The 27505-nt window shown below is 34.7% G+C and overlaps 1 protein-coding gene across 23 annotated transcripts in view; it reads left to right on the top strand.

Moving 5' to 3' along the window:
- LOC409024 (tropomodulin) overlaps positions 1 to 27505 on the top strand; it is a 223300-nt gene that overhangs the window by 57802 nt on the left and 137993 nt on the right. For 3 of the 23 annotated variants that reach the window (XM_006560740.2, XM_016913883.2, XM_006560742.2), the window contains exons 2-9: positions 845 to 997; positions 1084 to 1251; positions 1325 to 1451; positions 1532 to 1752; positions 1842 to 1996; positions 2078 to 2174; positions 2290 to 2437; positions 24180 to 24624. In XM_006560740.2, the coding sequence (XP_006560803.2) occupies positions 845 to 997; positions 1084 to 1251; positions 1325 to 1451; positions 1532 to 1752; positions 1842 to 1996; positions 2078 to 2174; positions 2290 to 2437; positions 24180 to 24280 (1170 nt within the window). In that variant the 3' untranslated portion in view covers positions 24281 to 24624. Of the gene's footprint in view, positions 1 to 26; positions 194 to 387; positions 589 to 844; positions 998 to 1083; positions 1252 to 1324; positions 1452 to 1531; positions 1753 to 1841; positions 1997 to 2077; positions 2175 to 2289; positions 2438 to 2907; positions 3070 to 3815; positions 3919 to 5378; positions 5459 to 10711; positions 11078 to 11657; positions 11822 to 16883; positions 17387 to 24179; positions 24625 to 24719; positions 27213 to 27505 lie in introns of those variants that run through there. The other 20 variants (XM_026442656.1, XM_026442655.1, XM_026442659.1 and 17 more) reach the window with 20 other exon arrangements.

Below are 27505 nucleotides of genomic sequence, written 5' to 3'. Positions count from 1 at the left end.
ACTCGTTCTTTATTCAAATATGGTATAAGCGTCAAAGGGCGCTGCCGCAATCAGCCGCAATCGGTGAACTGGTCAGTGAAGTGTGCGTCTTGCGTGAGAAGTGGGTGAGGTGTTTGATTGCGAACGATTCACCTAATTTTCCATTAAAGAATTGTCATCGGCACAGCCGATTATTATAGAAGATTTGTCAATAGTAAGTTTCATTCTCGTTTACATGTTAATATTTCGAAAACAGTCGCGAACCTCTGTTTAGCGTGGGTTGTCGATTTGGCAAATGAGTTGTCAATGAAAATCGATCCCAAATTATCTGGGGCAAAGGGCATCAGCCGCATTGGACATTTGCCGAATTTAAATGCAACTTGTCGATTTGCTGATCGTTCGAGGAACATTGCTTGCGTGTACTCTTGAGCGTAGTGATGAACGTATTCCGTGACGAAATATCTCATCGCTGATATTAGATACGAAAAAATATACATTATTCATTGTTTCTTGTTCGGCTTTGTAATAGTCCATTCAAGGCTGTTTTTGTCATTCGTTTGTTTTAATCGTCCAGTGAACTTCACACGTATCTATTTATGCAAATTTAAGGAAAGTGAAACTAATCATTAATAAAAATATTTAACAAATTGTTAAAAAAAATCGAAATGATTCTTCTTATTTAAAAAAAAATAGTGTCTTATAATAATATATAGTGTAATTTTATATTGCGAATGTGTTAGAATATTAACATACATTAGCAATAATAACAGAGATAATTTTATAAGATAATCCCATTAATAAGTTGATTAATAAAATGTCACGGAGATACTCTTTAGTTGACCAAAAATCATGGAAAAATTTCCAGACATCTTCATCAACCAAGACAACCACAATGACAACTGCAGCAAAATTATATGGCAAGGATTTGAGTGAATATGATGATGTGGATGTGGATGATTTATTGGCACAACTTACCCCAGAAGAAATTAATATACTAGCTAAGGAAGTGGATCCAGATGTAAGATAATTATAAATAATATATTTTTAAGTTAATTAAGTTTGATATGATTATATATAACAACTGATATATTATATTTTTTATAGGATAGCTTTATGCCACCATCACAGCGTTGTAGCTATGAATGTGACAAGAGTCCTACAGGACCATTAAATCGTAAGAAACTCATTGAACATATCAACAAACAAGCTTTAGAAACACCAGACAGACCTGAATTAAAACCTTATGTACCTGGTGTAATAAGAGGAAAAAAGGTATTTTAAATATTTTTCTTATAAAATATTTAAAATTATTAATGATGTATATATTTTCATTGCATACCTTTAGTGGGTTCCACCTCCTCAAGAATCAACAAAAGAAAAAGAAGCAGAAGAACAAATTGCTATTGATCTTGGAGAAGAATATGAACAAGCATTATCTAATGCTACTCAAGAAGAAATTATTGATCTTGCTGGTAGATATATTTATATAATATATTTATATATAATATTTATTGTAATATTTATCGTAACATTTAATGTAATATTCTTGTAGCTATTCTTGGATTTCATTCCATGATGAATCAAGATCAATATCATGCTTCTCTATTAAATTCTGGCCAACCTGTTGGTTTGGGTTGGGATGGTATAACAAAAGCTAGTCAACCAAAACCTTACCCAATGGAACCTCCCAATGATACAGATGTTGATGCTACTATTAAGCAAGTTAGAGAAGATGATGTTTCATTAATTGATTTAAATTGGAATAATATCAAAGTAAGTATATATATATATATAGAGTTTAATAATTTCAAACTCGTAAAATTTTAATATTTGTGATTATAAATTATTTTGCTTTCTTTTAGAATATATCTGATGAAAAATTTATTCAATTATTCGAAGGATTAGAGATAAATACACATCTCGAATCTCTAAGTTTAACGAATGTGGGACTCACTGACAAGACTGCACAAAGGTTGGCAGATGCCTTAGAAAAAAATTCAACGCTCAGAGTACTCAAGTTAGTATAATGTTTTTTATCTATTTTATATTATATCAACAATCGTTATTTTACAAATCTAATAAAATTATAATTTTTTAGCGTGGAAACAAACTTTATAAGCCCATCTGTGATAGTAAGGCTCATCAGGGCATTGCTTAAAACAAAATCAATAGAAGAATTTCGATGTTCGAATCAGGTAAAATATTTTACATATTTATAATTATTAATTTGAATAATAATTTATTTATTAAATATGGAAAATTATATTTCACAATTATTTCTAATATCGTACGTTTATATTTATTATATAGAGGTCGCAGGTATTGGGAAATAAAATTGAAATGGAAATTACACAATTGGTGGAACAAAATCCAACATTGCTCCGACTTGGTCTTCACTTGGAATTCAATGATGCTAGACATCGCGTAGCTGCACATTTACAACGCAACATTGATAGGAGTAAGTACAATATATTTGTATGTTTAAATATTTCGTTCGTATTTTCGATCATATTAAAGTATTTCTAAAGTATTTTTACTCATTCTCTTAAGTAGGATAAAAAAAATTATTGTATAGCCATATAATATATATGTAGCACTTTAGATAAATTGATCGTTTATCATTTCAATGATACTCGTCAATTATATCAACTTCTTATCTTTGATCTAACTTTATAGTTGCATCAGAGATATTATTATAAATCGATTAATATTTTTTTCAGGTATAAATCAAAGTTTTTTAATTAAAAAATTATTTCTATTCATTTTATATATTTATAATGGAAAAAGTCTTTACAGATGATTTATTTATCCAGAGATATATGCCACATTGGAATCGTATTCTTTTTTTGATTCTTACACTTTAAAAAGATGTTTTTTTCCTTTTTCCTCATGCTATAGCGATATTCATACTGTTAATTTTTCGTTTAGATGGGAGCAATTGTATGGGGGACCATGGAGATCATATGACGAAATGCTTCTAATTCTTCCGAATCTGCTTCGTAGTCTTTCATAGCGCTTTATTAGCACATCATCATTCATCCATTCATCCTGCTAAATTCATTTATTATTTTTCTAGCTAGTGATATAGAGGTAATTATGAGATCCTAGAATGTACCCATTTTCAATTGATATTTCTTTATCTTTTTAACATCTTATACAATTTAATTACCTCTTTTATATATCCACATTGAATTCTGATCTATTTCACATATTAGAAAGATGTTGTACCTAGAAAATTCATCGTATAATTTATTCCAATTTTCAGTCGAGTATAAAATGTTGAAATATAGGTATTATTTACGGTATGAATCTGTTTTAAGTTAAGGTTTTTTTTTTCATTATTGCTTATATACAATTTATTTAATAGCGGAATAGATAGAATTTATGTTCATGCTTTTATGCAGTTATGCTTCGTTTAATCCAAATAAAATATAAAATACGATAACAGTATTAGTGTAGAGATATATACTCGAATATATATATTTTTTTTTTAGTCATTACAAAAACATTTTTGCTTATTCTCGAATGTTGAATTGATAAATCTAAAATAAGAACAACAAAACAGTAGCAAATCATTCTAGGTTCAAATCTTGCTTTATATTTACCTTGCAGCATGCTTATCTTTCCATTTGATCCAATGCAAGCTTTTTATCTTTTTTTTTTTTCATTTCACCATACCCACATTCATCTTATAATTATATAAATTATTAAAAATAATTCAAATGAACATGTGGAACGCCTACATTGGTTTCCATTTGAAAAGCAATCCATCTTCACTATCTGAAATCGTTAGATTATTAGTTTGAAGAATTTTAACGAGTTATTTATTTTACCAGTCTGTCGTGTGGCACGCGCGAAGCAAGAGGCCGGTGAACCTGCTAAAAGTTTCACTGTCCCAGTAGGTGGTGTAAGAAAGGAATCGTAGCGCTGATTAGCGCAGTGAGTAGTATTATTTGTTAAAAAAGAAAGAAAGGAAACAATTCCTGTTCTCAGAAATAATAATTTGAAAACTTGTCTATATTGCCTGATTTTCTTTTCTTTTTCTTTTCTTTTGATCCATATTCATGATGTCGAATGTAAGTGAATGTCCAAATAAAATGATATCCATGAAAGATAAATTCAATTCTTTGCTTGTGATTGTCCACTTGTTATTTGCATTTTGTATCGGTCCAATTAAAATCTTTCATAAATAAATCTTGTGATTATTCTTGCAATTGTTTTAAATCAATAAATTTATTTATTCTCTGTACAATTAAGTAACTGAACATATTACTAAAATTGGCAAACATGTAAATTAATGTTTATAATATTGGATATTGGATATTAAGATGAAATGCAATATTAATCATCAAGTTATTGGTATCTAATAATTAAATCAATGCAAAATAATTATACGAATTTTAGAATCAGTTATAATAAATAAAAATTAATATTATCTATAACTAGCAATTTATGCATCATTGATTATAGAATTCATAATTGAGAGGGAAATTTTAATTTTAAAATAATTTAATTTAAAAATTTATAATTCTTACCTATCATATTTTGCACTCTTTCATTTTAGAACTCTTTTACTTTTCTACTAAACTTTTTTACAATTATACTATTAATATCAGTAGTAATAAAAATTAGTCTGTCATTGGTAACAATTCATGTATTCATCGCACGATTTTATTTTAAGTTGCTCGCATTATCCTTTCCCTCATTTCATCTCGTTGTGCATGCCTGCTAAAAGCAATGAAAATAAAAAGCATAATGCATAAGAAGGTACACAAATAGAAATAGGGCAATCCATTCGAACTCGAGCGAATCTTTTAATACCGTTACTAATTGACACTATGAATACACGTATCTCGGATTATATTTCCAGGCAGAGTCAACATTTACCAATGGTCCGCACCCTATTTTGCAATTTATCGTCTCATTTGTAATTTGTCGCGTACATATCCGTCACATAACGACGATTACAGTGATGAGCTGAAAGGATTACGACGATGTGCCACATCTTTTGTCTTTCATCGGTCAGAGATCTCGAAATGATTACCTTTTCATGCAAGAAACAAAAAATTTATCTTTCTATCTTTTAATCCTGAGGAAGAAGAATCAAATTATATCCTCAAATTATTATCACAACATATTGATTTCATATATTTTCTTTAAAGAAATTGTATATTTATATATGTTTTGTATTGCATAATTAGAAATCTTAATCACTTATCAAATCATCACAAGGTTGTAAAATTACAATGATGTGCATGCAAACCTTAGATCATTTCGATTTTTCTATGGCCACAGAGAATGGATTATTTTATAAGGCAAATATTAGATTTTACCACCCACGATGTGAGACTCTAAAAGCTGCGATGTATACTTACGACACCTCTATTCTTTCCCAACAGTACGGAAAGACCTAACGCTGCGACTACAGTTCCGATTCTTTAACATGAATCACAGGAAACCTGCCTTGATTCAATGAAAGGTAGCTACCCTTTAAGTGGTGGTCGATCAGCGGATTGATGCTGCGCGGTTTTCTTCTCAAGGAGAATTTCTAACAGCTCTTGTTACTTTGCAGCTTCTACTAATATCGCTTCTCGACAGGGTTTGCAAAATGTTTTTCGCGCTTGAGCAGGAAGACAGGAACAGTGTAAGCGCGTTTCTGGCTACAAACGATTTTAGAATGAATGATCAGTGAGATAAATGAATATTCTTGACGTTTTGTGAGATTCTGTTATATCAAGAGTTAAAGGAATTACAAGATTCATCTTCTTCCTGTTTAGATTATTTATTTTTCCTCTTATTCATCATTGTATATATTCATTTGTTCAAAAGTCAAATATGTAAGATCTTCAGATTAAAAAGTAATGTATCAATGATGAGGTTTTGTAAGGCTATAATAAGAGAATATGAAATTACACGAAAGAACAATTTGTAAAATGTATAAGTAACGTACTTAATATATTTCTCGTGCTTGTTCTATTAAAAATAGAACGATATTTCTCCAATAAGACTAGAATATTTGCAACTTCTAATTATACAAAACTATCCGCCATTGAGATTAAGTGTCAATGACTCTTTCAAGAAGAATCTCACGAAACATTTGCTCGTAATTTCACACGTTTAGTATCCCTCGTTGGCAAGGCATCACGAGCGGTAATGAAAGTCGAAAACAGAGTTTTGCGCTTGATCTGACACGTCGTTAACTGCGAATCGTGTTTGTAGACGAGCTTTAACTCTGGTCGACGGCCTCGCTCCAGGATTTAGGTGCACATCCTATCAAACCCGATGAAGTCGTGACGCGTTAATTTCCACGCAACCTACCAGAAGCTCGATTCGCCTTGCGTGACGTCCTCCCGACGTTAAATGTCGAGCAGGTATAACGCGTGACGACGTGTGTAGCGATGGGATCGAACGTATCGCGATCAACGATAAAGTAAAGTTCGACGAAACATTTAAATAATTGGATTGGACGAATTTTTTTTTTCTCTCTCTCTCTCCACGAGAATTTTCCACGAATAATCGAAATCGAATAAATAATTTCATAGAATTCAAACAATCGTTCACAAATGTAATAATGAATTTTGCAATAGTTTAGATTATTATGAAAATTGTTTGAATAATTCCATCACTATAATAAGTTTATACTACCAGCTAATGGTGACCATATAATTAAATCTACGACAATTAAATTACGATTATGAACAATAGTGAGATTTTGTTAATTTTTTTTTTTAATGATATCTCCTTGCAAGAAATATGAATGATATCATAAAATAATTTAATATACACGTGCACAGAATACAGAATAATTCTTTAATAATTGGTACGAAATTTAAATTATAATTAAATTTAAATATAATTAGAGATTTGTTCGATAAATTTGTTTCACTCATCGATCTATAATTTTTAATAGAGATCTCATACCTTTGACCGATTGTGTAACAATCCTAGGCCTTCCTAGGTTGGATAAACGTCGAGAACTGTTCGGATTTTGGATCAACCGCGAACTGGCCCCGATAAAGTTTTTCCCTGGCGCGAGGGTACAACTCAATTAACCGGTCGTTTGGTGGAAAGTTCGTAGCCAGATCGCCGCTTTACAGTTCAGATTAACTGTTTGGCCTAGGAATATGGGGATAATTTCTTCTCATCACGCGAATAACTTTCCCAACTTGAGCCGTGGGACACTGATTTCTGCCTAAAAGTGGAAAGTTTGAGAAAAAACTTTCTTTCTCGAGTTGATCCTCCGTTTTTTCTTTTTATCCTCTCCCCTTTCTTTTTCCTGTCGCATTGTATAACCCCTTGCGTTTGAAAGTTATTATATACCAAGTCAAGTCGAAGGAGTCGTTGACCAATTAGACCCGATAACCCTGAAAGGGAAATGGAAATTATTCGCACGAGAGATTCTTAAACTTTGTGCAATTGTGATCGCGCGTGATTTTCTTTTTTTCTTTTTTTTTAATATCAGTCTTGTATATTTATTCGAAATTGTAACGAGACGAGCGAAATTTGAATAATTTCAATTTTAAATAATGAAATTTATTAATTTTAAATAATTTTCATGCATGCGAGGGCAAGCATTTTTTGTTCCATTCGATGCATTATTCGGTTTTTATGCAAATTTCGCGCGTGGAATTAATTTTCAACTTTGGATATTTTTCGACAAGGGAAAGGGTGGTAACCTTCTTTTGTTTCGCGAGATTGTGTTAAATGCATCGATGGAATTTTTCGATTAAACCGATTAAATACGGTTGTGGCGAAAAATTAATTTACGTCGATAGCGATGTCGGGAAGAGGAATTTTAAATATGCAGATACAGGCATAGATAAGGCGTAAGGTATAAAATTTATAAAATATTTCCAAATTTTAATCTAATTCCGAGTGAAGATCGTGTCATTGATTACGCAAAGGGTTATTTATTCCTTCTATTCCCCTTTATACAAATTTTTAACTTTCTTCAACCTTTCATAATTTTATCTTCAAAAATATACAAATTCATTACATCTTCTTATTAATCTCATTGAAAATAAAGCATTAATTAACATTCGCATAGCCATCCTCGAAACTAGTAGAAGTTCATACTATTTTCAATCTCTGAAGATAATAAAATAAAATAATTTCTAAACTCCAAATTTCTGAAAAATAAAAATGAACATCATCAGCAGGCCGTGCGAGTGTTGATATCTGTTCACAAAAATTAACCAAAAAAAATGCATTACCTTTTTAACCAAAACCAAAGAACAAATACAAATCCATTATTCGCAGTGACATCGGCGAGTGTTAATAAATACCTAAATACATCACAACTACGGAAAATCGTGAAAATCAGAATTATTCTAGAACGCGGGTACAATTTGTGCACGCTTTCAAAGTCGAATCCTCGGTCGAATTCAATCGATTACACCGCGAGAGCCAGTTTCACCTTCCCGATAACTGCGTATTTGCGGGGGGGCAAATTGGACCGCGATGACCGATTTTCACGATTAGTCGAATTTAACGCTTTAAATGTCAAACGTGGGGCAGGGAGGGAGGGAGGGGGATGAACACCCCTCACAGGAACACACCCTCACAATATTTCCGTACGGCTGTGCGCGTCATAACACGTCATCGTCGTGTGTTATCACGCAGGCTGAAAGATTGCACCGACGAGAGTTTTCCAAAAGTTGTGCAAAATCCTTTCACCCCTCTCCCTCCTCCCCATCGTTCGTGTTTTTTTTCCCCCACAGTTTGTGAAATGTGACGTGCATCGACCTGTTTGTTAATTTAAGTTTTCTTTGGAGAAACAAAAAAGAAAGGAAAATAATAACAGCTCAGATATTAACACGATATGTCTCGGTTCTTTTTTTTTTTTTCTTGCAGTTTGACGTGTGTCTTTTTTCTTTTGTTATTGTTTGTTTGTTTTTGTTTTTTTTACTTTATTATTAACTAGATTAAATTTTAGATCAAATTAATTAAGCTAGCGGAGCTTCTTTCTTCTTGCATGGGAAAGAGTTGTGCGTGAAAGAGTTGTAAATAAATTGGGATTAATTTTAAAAAATTGTTAAATCGTACATAATAGTTTTAACGTATATTTTTCTTTAATATGTAAAAGGAAATGATATATTCGAAACTTAGGCGAGTTTTTGTAAAACGAATTTTCTTCTCTTTTCGATTAATATTTTAATTTTAATTTCTAGAAAAGATTTTAAAAACGTTATGGGATAATTTGATATATTTCTCTCGGATTTTCTTCTTTTTTTTACTTTTTTTTGCAACGAGACATTTCGATCGATGACTTTTTCACGAGACTATTATTTAGAAAGAAGCTCTGATGATCCACGAAAGGGTTGAACCGAAAGAATTTTGAAGAATCGTGAAATGAATTCGAGCAAAATTTCGTATTAATTGTAGAAAATAAAATCCAATTTTATATTTCATTGTGTTATAGAGATTATAATTCCTATAAAATCAATAATAAAATTAGATTTATTTATCATATAAAAATAATTTCAAGAATCTAATTCGGATAAATGGAAGGAAATGGAAGAAATTCGCGAAAATTTTTCAAAATTCCTCGGTTCAACCCCGGATTCGTTCACCCCCTCGGATCGAAACGTTGCACAGGGAAGAAGAAAACGGAATATTCGCACGACTTTCGTTTCGAAGCCCGCCGAGACGAAAGTTGTTTTAATTCGGGTACACGATGAACGTAGCATCAGAGGCGGGGAGAAACGTGGGTGCAATTTCCTCGATAGAAAGTCCGAATTCGGGCGAACGAAAGACAATTAAAAAGCGAGCCACGGCCAACAAGCGCGCGCGCGCGCGCACACGCGTGGAATATATTTTATGTCGTCGCGCGGTTATTCCTGGCCCGCGTGAAAATTGCAATTTTCTCGGTCGGATTACGTTTCGAACCGGGCCAGGGCCACTCCTCCTCCTTCTCCACCTCCTCCTCCTCTCCCCGTTCCCCTCTTTCGAGGTTTTTCGCCCGTTTTAACCGTTGCGCTCTTTGCTCGCAGGAAATCGCGAGTAATTGATTCGAAGGATTCGGTTTTTCCACGGAGGCGTCGTTGTTTCGCGTAATTTTTCACGCGTCGATCGAAATTTTTATTATCTACTTCTCGATCGAAAAGAAGAGAATTGTGATTTCTTTTTTTGTGAAATAATTGGGACTATTATAAATTTGTCGTTTCTTCAAAAATTTGTTCAATTTTTTTCTCCCTCTCGATCGGGAATTACGAACGGAAATATAAGAATTTGGTTTAATTAGAAGTATAACGTGGAGATATAAAATACAAAATGGAACGGTAAACTTGATTTAAACTCGGGACGGGGAAAATATCAGTTTCGTTGGGAATACGTTTTCGTTCATTAACGAGGCGATCGATCGGCTGGAAATTGTTTCGTTTGAACGAAGAAGAGTTCGTTTAACATTTTTGTTATTTCTTCTATTTCATCGAAAATGAATTATTTTCCCTGCAACGTTTGCGAGAGGAGGGGAGAATATATGTATGTGTACATGTATAAAGCAGGGGTTGAAATGATCTTTGTATCAATCATTATATTACTCGCACTGTGTTGAATTATTTTCCTTAGATAATCGAATTCTTTCCAAATGAACAAATTTCAACCTCTGACTTCGAAAAATGTGTCTCGTTGGTTTGAACATAATTTATGCATATAAATGGCATGCTTCACCTTTCGGTGAAAGAATCTCTTTGAACGCATATGATGACAGTGTTTCGGGTGTCTGTTGCAGTACGGCAGTCCCGGCTCGGGGTGGCGACATCTTAACGCGAAGTGGCGTTCGCCTAGGTATTATTTGTACATATATTATATATTTATTTACCATATATTATACATACGTACATATATATACGTCTAAGATCTATATATATATATATATATATAAAGAAGAGAAAAACACACCTTATTCACTCCGTATTATTCACTCGCAGTAAATTTCTCGCGATCGTGTTTCGTTAAATTCGATCGACAAGCTTCTCTCTCTCTTCTTCTTTTTTTTTTTTTCTTTTTTTTTCCCTCCATTTTTATGTATCGATATATTATGCCATTATGTGAAAGTAATGTGTCGAAGAATAAAAACCGTTGTCCGTTCTCCGGCGTTCTATTGTTTCAATTCCAATTTACAACCGTTGTTGGGATGGGCGCACAAAGGTTTTCAATTTAAATTTCGGCCAGCAAACGATAATGAACCGATCGAGTGTTGGTTTCTTTTTTTTTCTTTTTTTTTTTCTCTCTCCAATTTTCTTCGCTTCGATACCTCCATCCCCTTCGAAGGGGGTGGAGAGCAGAGCACCACGTCCGCGGAGAGTTGTACATATCACTGTTGTTTTGCATGAGTATATCCTGTACTTTGGCATCTGCAAATTAAACCGCAAATAAACCGTACTATACTCGCATATATATATATATACACTACTATATTTTAAACCCTCCCCAGTTTGTTTACCTCGATCATGAACGATCTCCCCGGCGATAATTCTCTCGATAATGTGAGCAGCGAATTGAACTTCAACCCTTAAATTAAATATCCCTCTTTATCGTTGTATATATGGATTATCGGTGTACGTTTTCGATCGATGTTTTTCTTTCTTTTTTCTTACGACTGGATTCAACGAAACGAGTAAGTATGACATTAAAGTATCGTAATTGATAGATTCTTTCAAGATTTTGTTCCTTAGAAACGCACAGCTTTAAAGGGATGAGAAGAAATTCGGCGAGTATTATGTAATTTGATAGGAGAAGCTTCTATCAGCGAGAAGAAGAAGAAGGAGGAACCTTTCCAAGAAGAAAAATCTACTTCCAATTGTCTCCAATTGTTCATTCACTTTCTATATAAAAAAAAGGATAAGAAAAAAATTGTGTACTTCAATAAAACTTACCCCTCGATTATATATATTTCTCTATTTCATTTCTTTCAGTTTAAGGGTTGAAAGTACGATCAGCTGTCTCCGATAATTAACCAAAAGCGTCGTTGGCCAGGAAAATATTTTTTCCACCCCCTTTTATCGGCGTGCGTGCTTCCAAGTTTGCCGGTCGATCTCGAGATTACACCCTCCGCGCCCACCCTGGTTAACTACGTGTACAGCGTATCGCCCTCCCATGGGGGGTTAGCCCCATATAATGGCACGCTTAAACCTATCCACCGTGACTTTTTTAAACCTCGTTGCAACAACTCTGATGAAACACACGTTTTAACGGGGTAATCGCGAAATGCGCCTCGCCTTGCTAATGAGCGACCCCCTCCTCTTCTCTGTTTTCGAAACTTTTTTCCCCCCCTCGCGATCCACCCCGTCGTCAATTTTAAAACGCGTAATTTTCGCTCGGTCTCTGGATCCAATTCTGGATTTTTTTTTCTCTCTCTCTTTCTCGTGGAATTTGTTGGATTATTCGATGGAAGGGGAAGGTGTTTTCTTCTCTCTTCGAGCGAAATTCGAAGGGGATTAAATTTTTTTCGCAAAGAAAATTATTAAAAGAGGGAGAATAATTAATCGGAGAGAAGTGGAATAAGTTATAAATGCAAAGTTATATTTTTAATTATAATTCGTGATTTAAATTATTTAAATATAAATTATATGAGGGGATTATTCGATGAATCTGATAATAATGCGCAATGATAAATTCTCGTTTTGTAAAAGATTCTATCACTTGAAGCGATATTTGCAAATTAAGAGATACGTAAATGCAAATATCGAGCTTTCGTGACATAATATCATCATGACGTTCCTTAATATCGAATGTTGTGCAACGTGTGTTAAATATTGAATATTTGCCTGTAGCAATTATTTGTCTATTTGTAAAGAAAGTTTATACGTGAGCTCGTATGACGTTTTCTTTGTTAACTTTCATTTATGCAAATGTCTGAAGTTTATTTTTCTTAGAGGAAAAGAAGGGAGATAGATTTAAGAGATAGATTTTTATTTGAAGAAAATTTATAAAAATCTCTGGTTGAATAGTTTTTTTTATTAAAATTGAAATCAAGGCGTAGGATCTTTTTAGAATTTTCACGAATTTTTTTTTATAAAAGCTCGATTATTGTTGAGATTTTCTTTTTTTTTTTAGAAAGATTGTAGAATGAAGGAATATAAATATACGAGATAATTTTTAATATGAATTTTCCATTCGAGGATTTCGTAGATTTTCCAATCTTTGACATTTATAAAAATTGCACGCAAATCCTAAAAAACCGTTTTGAAATTTTAAAAATACAGAAATTTCCAAGGACTTTCGAAACGACAAAAAAACCTCCTCTTCTTTAACTTATAGAATATTCAAAAAAAAAAAAAAAGAAATCTAAAATAATTAAAAAACTTTCTGATTTAAACTCACCATCTCTTCTGTTTATTAAAATATTCTTCCACCTCTTAATTATTGCTTCTCAAAGCGACGAAGCAATCTCTCCTCTTGAAAAGCTTTAAACGTTTTCAAGATTTATCTAAACAATTAAGCTTCTGAAAACTCGCAACAAACAACCGATTAACCTTTTCAAAAGCGTCTCTCAAAAGCGTCTCTCGTTCCCCTTTGCTAATTAAATTCACGCGTAATAATAAATTTGTGATAAATTTATCCCGAAGAAAGAAGAAGAAAAAAAGAATTCCGACCAACGCCTCGAATTTAAACGTAAATTATTTAAAATTTGCATGCACAGGTTAACGATATATCGACCGTGCAACGTGGGAGCACGATTTTTCCCGGCCTTCGATACTCTGTCACCCGTGAAAATATTTATGTCTCATCGGATCTCTCGATGGAAATCGCATTGCATGATACGTTTCTTTTCCTTCTTTTTTTCCTTTCTACACGAGTTTTTACTTTTTTAGATTTTTTATATATTTTATCCGTGTGGCACTGACATGTCTTTCTTCTTTTCTTTCTTTTTTTTTCATTAATGTATCTTCCAACATTGGCGTAGGTAGAAACTGACTTTTTATCCTCCGTTTCTTTATTGGCAATCCTTTTGTTTAACATTCTCTCGTATTTTCCTTCCATAAACGGGAGTCGTCTTTCTTCCTTTTTTCCTTTTCTTCTCACTATTGTGATTAAAAATTTTATTTTATTGTTTATTTTAATTAGGCTTTGTTTGCGATAAAGGATAATGTGAAATGATATGTGTATATCAAGTGTTGTTACAAGCAAGTATTATTATTGTCGAATGCATGAGATGGCTGGTGTTTCATATAGATTTTCAAATTTTAATATTAAAAATCTCTGATAACTTAAATTAATATCAATAATATTCGAAGTTGTTAAGAACTTGTTAAAATATTTTTAAAAAAAACCAGCCATCTTATGCGACTATCTAATATATATATATATATTGTGTTAATGAATAATCAAATTTTTTTCTTTAATATAAATAGCATGAACAATTATGTGAGAGAACGTAGGTTGATACTTCGAATGGTGACTAATATATCGTAATTAATACAATTAGAAGGAGAAACCACTGAAGCGAACGATCGGTTGAGAGGATTGAATCGAAATAATAATCCTTCAACGCCCACAATTTCACTTTCACAGGGATCATCGATTAAATTTACGGTATCTTTTTAAACCGTTTGTCGACGAGTGTTGCGTAAGGGTAGGATTTTGATTTGGAAAGGACAAGAGTGAAGGAAGCCGAGGGAGAGAGAGTGAGGAATAATAATGAGGTTTGGCTCGCTGTTTGTTCCCTCCCCCTCCTCCTCTCTCTCTTTCACTGTTCTTTTCTTTGCAAATGAACCCATTTGTATTCAGTCGTACGACTAATTCGTCTCAACTCAATATCCACGCGAGGAGGTCTCGTGAAATTTTCGAACAGGGTCGATGGAGACTACTCGGCAGAATATTATTTTCGATTCTTCGCAAACACTCTGTCGCCACACATCTTTGCATTCTACGATTATATACGATTATATACATTCTACTTTGCATATATGATTCTTGATTGTCTGGATCTATGGAAAGTTTTATGGAGAGAGGGCGAAGACATTGAATCTCATCGAAAATTATTAATTAGGATTATACAAGCTGAACAATTAAATATTCGAAATGGATAAATACGAAGTTACCTCGATTATTCCAATTAGAAGATATCTTTAGAAATCTTGGAATAATAATACATTTTTGACGAATTTTAATTAGGAGGATTTTAAATTTCAGAGAAATCGTTCGTTTTATTAATAATGTTTTTATGAATAATCGCGCATAGTATAATAATTGAAATAAAATAGGAAGATATTTCAAGATGTATAAACTTTGCTCTGTAGTATAATAAATTAAGATGAAATAATAAAACGGGAAGATAGAGTAATAAAACGAGAAATAAAGTTTACGAGATTACTGGGACTGGAAATTGTCATAACTTGGTAGGCGGCCTTATCAAGAGGAATGCTAGTAAAAAAAAAAAAAGGAAATTCTGAAATTGGTCTAATGAAATAGAGGGTTTAAATTGGAATAAAAATTTCGGTCAAACAAAATTAATACTATTTTCTTCCAAGATAATTAAATTTTGACTCGCGGCATTTATCTTTTCTTCTTTCGATTCAATTCACCAAAAAATTTACACAACGCTTTTTAAATAATTTAAACGTCATTTCTTATCGTTCTTCTTCAATAAACGACAATTTTCCAAACGAAACGTGTCCCAAAGAGGTGAAAAAAATTGAGACAACAAAACTGAAAGAGAGAGAGAGAGAGGAAAAAAGAAAAGTACCACAAAACACAAAGTCGGGAAAAACAAAAAAAAAAAAAAGAAAACCCTCTCGTTCACGATCAATTTTACAAGTGAACACAATTTAAAAAAAAAAATCGAAGCGAAACGCCGTAAACGTTTAAAATTGCACAGAAATCCATTAAATGTAGTTGAAAAGTTATATCGTCCGAATAATTACGATCACCGTGCACCAAAACCGTGTTTCATTCTTGGAACGCACAAAGGGAGCCGGAAACGGGTGAAATTCACAGGGTTTACCTGTGGAGGGGGGGGGTGATTGATGCACACCGTGCTACTTTGTCCCGCGAAATTGGCGGGTAAACGCGGAATCCAGGCGAAAAACGGGGTGGAAACGAAAAAGACTCGCGAATAGAAATTCGAGCCAATTTATTTGCCAATTGAAGCTTCAATTAGTTTTCCAACCGCGTTGCATACGTGGCTCGCAGTTTTTTCCCTCCTTCGTCGCGCTTCATTTTGCCTTCTTCATTTTTGTTTTCTTTATTTACCTTTTTTCCTCCCCCTCTTTTGATTTCTATCCCACGTTTCAGGGATCGTAGACGACGGCCGACTCTTTCCTCGTCTATTTTGGATTTTTTACGCTATCATCCGTGGCGCCTTCTTTCTATTTTATTTTCTTTCTCTCTTTCTCTCTCTTCCTTTCTCTCTCTCTGATTTTTCTGCCCGTCGGCCCATGAACGAATTTTCCGCTCGATATTAAAGTCGATTTCTCTATCACCGCGCGCATTCATCTCGAGAAATTTCACAGTTTTTCGAAAATTCGACGTTTCCCCTCTATTTTTATTCGTTCCATCTGCGTTCCCCCCGCATATTCGCGCCGCTACGAGGCTATTGTCCGCCGATTAAATTGAAGTTTTTCACGGGAGATCAAGCATTTCTGGTATTTCTAACGCTCAACCGTTAACGTACGATATTTTTCATCAAATATTTCTGATTAGTTTATTCTTTTTTCTTTTTTTTTTTATTTTTTTCGTACGATCGAAGTTTGTTACTCTTTGAAAATTTCATTCTATCTTTCCTTTTTTCTTTTTGTCTCTGACTTGACAGAGAACTTCAAAATACAGCATCATTTTGCTATTTGTTTTCTTCTCTTTTTCCTTTATTAAAAATAAAAGATTTGCAATTGAAATTGAAACAGACCGGATATACGGAAGAAAGACAATCTAACACGCACTTATCACGTTCCCATTGTTAGATATCTTTGCTGCTTCTTTTCTTTGGAACCAGTCTGGCTTGTTGAAACTTCCTACACCGAGGCAGAAGAAACGTCTGACTTAGAAGTCGCATGGAATTAGATATATTTCAATATAGTGGGATGTATAAGGGGTGACGTTGATATTACATAATTTTTCGTATCATGTCGCGCGTAATTTTATCTGCTGCCTTTTATTTCTTTAATTAGAAATATTTTTTCGATCCATCGTTATACAAGTTAATAGATCGTAACCTTTGGTTAGAAGTACACGAGATAAAAATGTACGTGCAATGAAAGGAGAGAGGATCGATGGTTATGCAACAGAATCTACGTGACTTATGATAACAGAAATAGAGCAAGTTAAGCGATTCAGTTTGCGAAATTGATCTCGGATAAGTCAACTCTCCTCGCGAGGAAATCCTGTACCAAGGATTTTAGTTATACATCATCCGTTATACCATCAAGAAGCCTCTCCTCGTTCCATATTTTATCTATCGTAGAAATTTAAAAAAGAAAATTACGACTAATATAATTATAATAAGAAAAAAATAATCAAATTCCACCTTTCAAAGAATTATTCCATAAACTTTCGATCCATAGATCCGTTCTTCACATGAAAATTAAACATCAATCTGTTTCAATAATTATTCTCATCTTTCTGAAACGAGAACTAATCTAAAAAAAAATAATAAAAGTAAATATACGCACAGAACAATAGTTCGAATTATTTATCAGGGTGGCGATCGTGGGGGGTCCCGCAATTTCATCGCACTTCCGGCCCCAGCCTTCATCGCCCGGTCCATGAAACTGGCGTCTCTCCGTTCCACGGGAGGAGGGAGCGGTCGCGTTGATAATTAATTCGCTGTAAAATAGGGAACGTGGTCTCCTCTTCCTCCTCCTCCACCTCCTTCTTGGAGGCGGGGGTCGTATATCGCGGCGAAAGCTGTAATGCGAGGTTATTAACGATCCTGTCGTCGTGGAACTCGCTCGTTCTGCTCACACGTTACGTAACGACGCGGCAATGCCTCAATCCGATAACGTGTCCGCATTCACGTGACGTCAATACGTTTACGTAAACCGGGCCGGATCGATCCTATCCCATCCCGTTTTTTGGCGCACCTTTCACGCAGCCATTATCTCCGTCATCTTCTTTCCTTTTCATCTTTGAAAATGTTATTAATTATTATTAATTGATAATTTTGGCGCACCTTTTACGCAGCCATTATCTTCATCATCTTCTTTGCTTCTTTCCTTCCCATCTTTGAAAATATTTATTAATTATTATTAATTGATAATTTTTTTTATCGATGGTATGGACTTTAATTGCGACGAATCGTTGATGGAAATTTAGGGGAAAGGAGGGAGAGGGATTTCTAATGACGTGAGATTGGAAAAAAAAGGAGAAAAAGGGGGCGTGATGCGTAAGAAGTAAGGAATCTGGGATGTAGCCTCAGGCTCCCAGGAGCTCCATCATCCAGTTCACCTTGATAACCGGATGTTACTAGGTGGTGATGCAGGTCAACGTAGGGGCCAGGCCCAGGGGAGAACGTGTCTATGTTTCATTGCTCGTGTGTCGTGTCATGGGTTTTCATCATGTCTCAGGCTATTGAGTTTGCGGATGTCATAGTTCAGCGGTTCATATAGGTTCCTCACAAACATGGATACACGTATAATTCTCCTAAATATATATATATAGAAATAATTCCAATTTCTGATTATTTGAAAAATAATAAATTTCAACAATGACTATATTTCTCTATATACAATAAATATATTATTAGAATATTTAATATACACAGGGAATACAAATTTAATTCTCAATTTAATAATAAGATTGATATTTCTCAAAAGTTTCAACAATTCCTAAATGAAATATTTTAATCCAATAAACGAATTTTTCCTGGAAGATAAATTTTAGTTAATAGTATTATTTAATCACGTACTTGCCTTCCTTTTGAGAGATACAAATTCTCAAAAATATCCCACACGTAACATACACACACACACACACACACAATCCATTGGACGTCTCGAGCGAGGGTTCATCGAGTTTGCGAAATTGCGAATTTCCACGTTCCCAAAGTTCCGAAAGCCCTCGTCTCCCCGACAACCAGGAAGTTACAAGGGTTTCAATTTGTACCATTCAAATCCAGACGATGCTTCCCTCCCTTACGATTAATCTAGTGTGGCGTCGAGATCGATCGACGCGCCCTTTCTGGGGGAGCCGGGTTAAGTTCGATCATCGACACACTGACCTTAATTACTCCGCTCGTCGTAATCGGAAAGAAGCTTCCCTTCCAGCTCAGAGGAAAACTGAGCATCGAGAGATCTCAGCGGTTTTTCTTTTTTTTTTTTTACCCATCTTAAGAAAACGTCTTAATGATTGCACAATTCCATTCCCAATTATCGAAGGAAAAGAAGGTGAATTAAGCGGTAGAATATTTAAAGTGGATATTGATTCGAACATTGGATAATCGTTTAACCTCTTCCCAGTTTCTCTTTTCGTAATGTTCAGCTGTCCAAGCTCCTTCCCTTTGATATTTTCACATTTTTCTATTTCAACAATAATTCAATCAAAATTTGTTTATTGCAAATTTCTCAAAGTCCTCGAAAAATAAATTCATTTCAATAAATTAATTTTGGATGAAAGATGACCAATTATTTTCACGAGAGAAAAAGAGAGAGAGAATTTTGGATGAACGATGACCAATGATGGGATTATTTTCACGAAAGAAAAAAGAGAAAGAAAGATAGAGAGAGAATTTTGGATGAAAGATGACCAATTATTTTCACGAGAGAAAAAAAGAGAAAGAGAGAGAGAAAGAATTTTTGGATGAACGATGACCAATGATGGTGTTATTTTTACGAGAGAAAAAAAAGAGAGAGAGAAAGAATTTTGGATGAACGATGATCAATGATGGGATTATTTTCAGGAGAGAAAAAAGAGAAAGAAAGAGAGAGAGAGAGAATTTTGGATGACCACAATGATGAGATTATTTTCACGAGAGAGAAAAAGAGAGAGAGAGAGAGAAATTGGTCGTGAACGGGTGACGTCGATCGTCTGGCGGAGGCATTCAGGAAATCCAACGATCGGGCACCCGGTGACGTAATGGAAACGAGAAGAGAAAACTTCTCGAATCACGAAATCGAACGTTTCACACTCGATTGACACGTCGCTAGGTTTCATCCTCTACCGGAGGAAAACTTGGACCGCTATTTCCTCGCTATTTTCTCCTCATCCATTTCAACCCTGTCCTCCAACTCTACTCGCCTCTCTTCTTCCCACATGCGTGCAACAATCTTTTAAGAATACACAATCGGTTACAAAATACAATTGGTCTTTTCTTGATTTCTATAGAAGAAGCACACGTGTGCTATTTCATATTGATAATTATATTGTAATTAAGTATCCAAGTATTATATCAAATAATCATTTTATTTAAAAGATTAAATCTAATTCATTTCCAAAAAATGAATGCTTTCAAGCATTTATCTTAGATCAAAATGAAATTACGAGATATATTCACATTCTATTAATCTCAAGCAAGTAAAAAAAAATAAGTTTATTTAAATGTAGATTTCATGATTGATCATTTGTTGTAAAATGATCTGAGATTTTATTAAATTTGTATACATATCTAGTGTAATATTTGCACACTTAATAATTATTTATCCACCATATTTTAACAAAATAAAAAAATAAAAAAGAGATCGATTCCACCCCCGTTCTTCGAATTGTTCGAATCGAGACGAAAATTTCTTAGAAGAAAAGAAATCAGAATTTCCGTTTTTAAACAGGACGAGTATATCCGTGAATTTTTCCCATTGACTGTATACCGACTGTCCGCCGACTGTCCCGTCGGAATTTAATGTCCCGTGAAACGAGCCTTTCCTCTCTTACTCCTCCGTTTCCGAACTCGCCACCTCTCGCCCTCTTTATCATTAAACCCCCACCCCTCCCCCTTCGCAGTTGCTCACCGCGTAAAACCGACACCGGAGCTTCGCTGACAAATGTCCGCTAATAGAATGTTCCCTCGCAAATTGTGGCTTTTTCACGGGGTGGGGAATCTCGTTAGTCGGTCGCGAGTACGCGGTGATGAGTTGAACTTGTTTTAAGAAAACTTTTGTCGATTTATTTTTAGATGGAGTTTCTCTCTTTTTTTTTTTGATGGAGCAAAGATTATTAGAATCGATAGGAAAGTTGTTAAAGGATTGTTATTATGAAAAGATGATTTCTTTGATCTCAGGAAAATTGGGGAAGTGTATATATTGTTGTGAGAGGAAATGAGATAAAGAATAGATAGGGTTAGTTGCATCAGGATTAGTTTCAGTTACGAAATTTGTGAAAAGAAACGTATTTTTGTAAAACGTAAGCAGATGTGAAAAATGCGCGCGAAGCTTTTGTACCACGTTGAATTTTTCATTAGAATGTTATACGATACTTTCAAAAATAGTGATAAAAAAAATAAAAAAAAAAAGAGTGTTCACACAGAGTTTCTCTTGAGCGTAATAGGGAATATAGAATGTGAGATACATTATCCGTGGATTTTTATTATTAAAGAATTCAATCCTGGATTCTGCGCATACGTAAAATTTAAAAAAAGAAAGGAAAAGGTATCTAAATACCTGTTGTTCGAATTATTTAAAATTATCCTTGAAAATTGACTCGATTCCATTAATTATTATATTTTTAATAAACATTTCTACTTGTATTCGCTCAAATTGTTGTTGCCACTTGTCCGTCTGATAAAATATTGACTTGCGCTATTTGTCTCTCATCAATGATTGACCCACATACGCGCGTATATATATTAAAATACCAATCGCTAATTGTAAATTGTTACAACAAATAAACCGTTCGTTCGCGAGCAACGTTCGACGACGTGCTCGAATCGCGATTAACAATTAAATTATATTTCAATCGCGGATGCTTGGAATCGCGAAATCGCCGTTTCAAATTCGCCAACACCAAACTCACCAACTCATCGAATCGCGAAAGTAATCACGATTCATCGATTCACCCGTGCACACGGGGGATTCCAGGGGGCGATCGATACTCGAAATACTTTTTGACGTGGCGCCCCCGATCGCGCAACTTTTCGTGGCCGCGTTTCATTTATCTCCAGCTGGCAGGCGCAGCCGCTTCTATTCTGCGAAAAAAAGAAAAAAAGGGGGGGAGGGAGAAAAAAAAAATTACGGCGCGCCAATAAATCTGATTTCAACCGAAAAGTTTTCCATACGATGGCCGTTCCCCGATTTCTCATGATTTGTGGGGGGAAAAAATGGCCCCTCCTTTTCAACGGTGCACCACCAAAACGGCCGCTATATCCTTTGGCCAATATCCACGGAAATAAACGGAAATGTTTCGCGAATTGGCGATAAAATTGTATTGTTAGATCTTGGTCAGGATTTTTTTTTTTTTTCCTCCATCCATTTTTGGAAGTTTTCCATCTATATCTCTTGGAAAACGAAGAAGATCGCAGAATTGAATAGGAAGATAGTATCAATTTTGATTTTTTGGACGATTTAATCATTTATCGTTCCGATGTTTCGTTTCGTAGATTTCTATTTTTACATACGTGTTATTAAATTGCATTTAATCTTTCGACGATAATTGTACGAGATAAATCACTTTATATATTATATATTTTCGTAAAATTTCTTTTTCTTTTAATAACTTCGATTCAAAGATGTCATCTGAGCGAACACAGGATCGCAGAAGTGAAAATTATTTCCCTCCCCTTTCGATTGTATTCCAAAGCTATGATGATCGATGACCAGAGCAAATATAACGTTCATAACGTTTCATCGATTTATCCATCCTAAAATTGTCTGCGATTGCTTCGTGTTAATTAATGCGCACAGTATACCCCCTCAGTCTATCCTATAAAGGAGGGGTGGGTGAGGGGTGTTTGCCCGTTAAACAATATTCTGCATAATAACGTGTCGCTCTTCTCACGGGGAATCGATCGTGGGCGGAATTTTTTTTGCTTATCGAAATCGGCGGCTGGAGAGGAGAACGTTGGCTGGTGACACGTTAAAAATGCGCGGGCGCCACGCTGCACATCCTAGATAGTAATTTCCGTCCAAGTTGTAATTTGTTTGCCCGGTTTACACCGGGGATCGGGAAACCGATTTCCACGTATCGAAGGGAAAATCGAAATTTTTTTACGCCATTTACCGCGAAATCTCGTTCAACAGCGTGACGGAAAAATGGAAGAATGATCGATGTAAATTATATTTTAATTCGAGGAATTTCCTCCATCCCCCTCTTTCTTTTTTTTAATATATTAAAAAATAATTAATCTTCGATAATGTTCAATTTCGTAATTTTTTTTTTATAAAACTCGTTTCGCTCCAACGAATTTTATTTCTTCTTAAAAATAATCTTGATGCAAATATGTATATATATATTTTTTTAAATTAATTTTCACGTAGATGTAATTTATTCTTTTGTATACAGGAGAATAGATTCTTAAGAAAATTAATAGTTCCATCATTTTTAACGAGTTATTCCATTTGTTATTAGTAATTCGAATAAAAATTATGCGAATTTTGCAAGCGAATTTCCCTTTCTCTCTCTCTCTTACACTCTCTCTTTAAAAGAGAACGTTTAAATCATCGAATCAAAGATTTCCCAGGCGAGACACACAGGATTGTTCTGCGTTAATTACGAATCGTGACAGAATGAAAGGGAATACTGCATTCCGGGTTATCCCTTCCTGAAAGATGGCAGCGTTGCAAATAATGTCGGCCGACATTTTCCCTTCCCCGCGCTTTTTTCCACGCTTTGACTCGATCGCGTCCCTTTGATCTTCCTCTCCTCGCCACGTCCATTTTTATCGCTGTGATCCGCGATGATTCGAGCTGTCGACTCCGCCCGTGCGTAAATCATTCGTTAAATCATTCGTAATGTTTGTAAAGATTTCATCTCCTTGAAATTTTTATTCAACGAATATTATCTAATCCATAAATAATATTGAATTATAAATTATTAGAAAAGAAGAAGGTTACCTTTAATCATTAATTCTGGTATAATTATTCCGTTGAAAACTTTGCATAATTATCTCCACTCCAAGAATTAGTAATTTATACGTAATCCGTGTTGTGGTATAAATTTATCCATCTAAAAAAGAAACATGAATTATTACAATTAATATTGCAAATGAGATTCGTCGAAATATTCATTCGTCAACCGATCGATCGATTCAGTGGAGACAAAGGGATGTTAGATCTGCTATTTCGAGATCTTTGTTTCTCACGCAAGGCCGTCGATGGGCGTCCTTTTTTCCACAGATCGTCTACAGCGCACGGGAAGATCTTCCCGCAACTATACTATCGGCTGGACCATGCCACGATCGTCCACGTCCATCGACAACCCTGATTTGGCGACCTAGATGCTCGTGCAATACGCCTGCGAAACATTTTTTTTTTTCCCCCGTTACTCGAATTTATCCGATAGTAAGAATAGCGTAGAAATTTATATATATATATATATATAGAGTACGTGTTCTTTTTTTTTTTTTTTCTTTTTTTCTTTCTTCGAGAAGATTATCCAGGACTTATTATTTGTTTTTCACAAATTGACTGCCTCTTTTAACATTGTGTATAAAAAAAAAAGATATTTATAATATGGATGTAATTTTTTTTTTATTTGCGGACGCCATATATATGCTATAATCGAGATAACACGAGATAAATTCTTTTTTGTAACGAATAAAAAAGAAAAACAAGTCAAGTAGGTGTATGTGAAATTATTTTAAAAGCATTGTGTTACTGATCTATAAAAAATAGAGAGTGTGTATAAATCGAGTATAATTTTTCATCTTTCGATAGGATTTTATTTATATCCATGTTTGAATGGTGTAGCAGCCGGTGCGTTAATTGGAATGCGATTGGATTAACCTGTTAACCCGCTCGATTTTTAAGAATTGAAAATTTGCGCAATATCAATTTTCCTCGAATCGAGTTTTTTTTTTAATCGAAACTTCTCCTGTTAACGGGTTAAACGCGTGGGCTCATTCGTACTCGTAATTTTTAACCAAAGACTCTTACCTTTATTAAGATTGAGAGCTACAATTTCGAAACGTATACCGACTTGGAATTGAAAAGAACATGGCGAAGCATCGAGTTCGTTTCATACTAAAACAATTTTTAATTACGCATATTGAATTTCGAATTTAGACACGTGACAGAACACTCAAAAGAATGAAACTCTAATTAAAAAAAGAAGAAGAAGAAGAAGAAATATCGACGCTTCGATCGAAACTATTTTCTGCCAGTTCCCGCGATAAGGGATCCCCGCGGTTTTGGTTTCGAAAGCAGCCTAGCCATTCCGCTGTCGCTTCCGGCTCCTCCATTCCCAGCGACTATTCAGCACTAACGGAAGTGTCTCGTTTTCCCAACCGGATGCCGCGGAACCCGCTGAATCGCACCTGACCACTTCCGCCCGCCGCGTCCACTACCCTTGTGCTCGTGTCCCTCTTCACAGGTCAACGGGTTTCAACGTCGTACTTCGATCGCCTCCTCCTCTCTTTTTTTTTTATTTCGTCACATTTCTCCGTAAACTTTACAAATCTAACGTAGAATCGTTCTCTTCAAATCTTATTTTACAGTTTCTTGTATTCTTTCTTGTATTTCTTTCTATTTTTCACGATGCACAATTTGCGAATTTCTGATTGGAAGAAGTATTTAAAGATAATGTAGCTTGTAATTATTATTGCTTTCTATGTCAAATTGTGCGTGTCAATTACTTTGCGTGTGCAAGCATCGACGAGTTAACGAGGAGCTCCGTGGTTATTTAACCACGGGGATTATTTCTCGCCTTTCGTGGGAGAAATTTTCGCCCGTTTGTTGGAGGGGGAACGGGTTCACGCCTCGATACGTTCACTGCGGAATCGATTTCAAGGAATGGAGGTATTCTCCTCCATCCGCGGAACGATCTCGCCCAATGTCGTTCAAACGCAAATGGATCGTGCTCGTTCGTGAAATTCGATTGCTTTTCACCCTTCGATTCCTTTTATTCCGCGTCAAAAGTCGCCCATTGTCCCGGCTCGAGAAAATACTCGAGCGAATCTTGATTTCCCCTTTTTTTCTCTTTCTCTCTTCGAAATTTTCGCCCCTAAATATTCGCCAGACTTTATCCTCTTCTCGAACTTGTGTCCATGGAATAATAATACGATCGAAGTGTAACGCGAGAGCGTTATCCGTTGGAAAAGTTGAAGTCGACAATTCGTCGACGAATCGTTCGTAAGCAGCCGAACGTCGAACGAGAGTAAAAATAATATTTCGGGATGCCGCCTCCGAGGGAAAGGAAGAAGATCGATTATTTTGAATGTTGAAAAGGGTGGAGTTTTGAAATTACTATTCTTGTGTGAAAATGAACGGAAGTAGATGATGCAATAATGTAACAAATACTTGGTCCAATTATACGATGTAATATAATATTTATATAATGTTATTTCACAATCATCAGCATGATATCGTACTAAAATTAGTTTCCATAATTCCACGAAGTGTTCTAGGATATTCTAGAATGATTATAAATTGATTAATTAATGAAATACATATACGATGAAGAATATAAAGAAATAAGTATATCATAAATTACACTTAAAATAATTCAACTACGTACTTTCATCGATCAAAATTGTATTTATTTTCTCATTTACTCCTCGAAGACAAATTTTCGTACAAAAATTTCTCCACTCTGAGTCACGATCTAAACTAAATAAGAAACAATATTAATAATAACAAATTATAAATAAAACAATATTAATAATAATTAAATAATAAATCGATCTTCAAAGATCCTATTAAAGCAACTTTTCAGCCGTCTTTTCGAACACCTCTTCGGATATCCCGCGGCGGTAACAGTCTTCGCCGCGTGGCAATCTTTTCAAAACGAATCTTTCCGGTCGGAGGCCGCCGAGAATCCCTCCCTGAAATATCATTTTTAATGCCGCCGTGGGCGGTTATCACGGTGGTGGAACGGCTGACCAAGACTTCTTCCCGAACGTGTCGAAAATATTGCTCGTACATCGAAAGAATACACCGCGAGTGTGACGCGCGAGTCGTTTTCGTCGCCTTTCGTTCGTTTAGTTATCCGCGGCTAGGGACAAAGAAGTGGAAGGAAATTTCTCTCTTCTCGCGAGAGAAATTTGCCGATAATATTTAATATATTTATACGACACACTTCTCGTAAAATGGTTGGCCGTACGTTATCTCAAGAGGAAAGTTTCGTCGAACTTGAAGGAAGAATTCTTACGCGCGGAGATGCCATTAGATTTTCTTCTCTAGTCTCTGATGAACTGTATTATTATTATTATTATTATTATTTAAAGGAATTAAAAAGTTGAAGAAAAATTTGGATTTGGTGTTTTTCGAATTCTTGTTGAAATTTCTTTTGTACGATAATTTAAATGAGTAAAGGTGGATTAAATAAAAGATAAAATTGTTTCGATCATTTGTAATTTCATATTGTATTAACTTACAGATTTAATTATATTAATTCGAGTATCATTTTTGAGAAGAAAATATGGTTAATGTTGATTTTAAATTGCTCCAGAGAACGAGATCTACGTTTTGAATCCTTCTTCGATTCTTCATTAGGTTATAGATCG

This window comes from Apis mellifera, linkage group LG9 (assembly GCF_003254395.2).
Source record: "Apis mellifera strain DH4 linkage group LG9, Amel_HAv3.1, whole genome shotgun sequence".
Lineage (NCBI taxonomy): Eukaryota > Metazoa > Arthropoda > Insecta > Hymenoptera > Apidae > Apis > Apis mellifera.
This window is presented reverse-complemented; position numbering and strand designations above follow the sequence as displayed.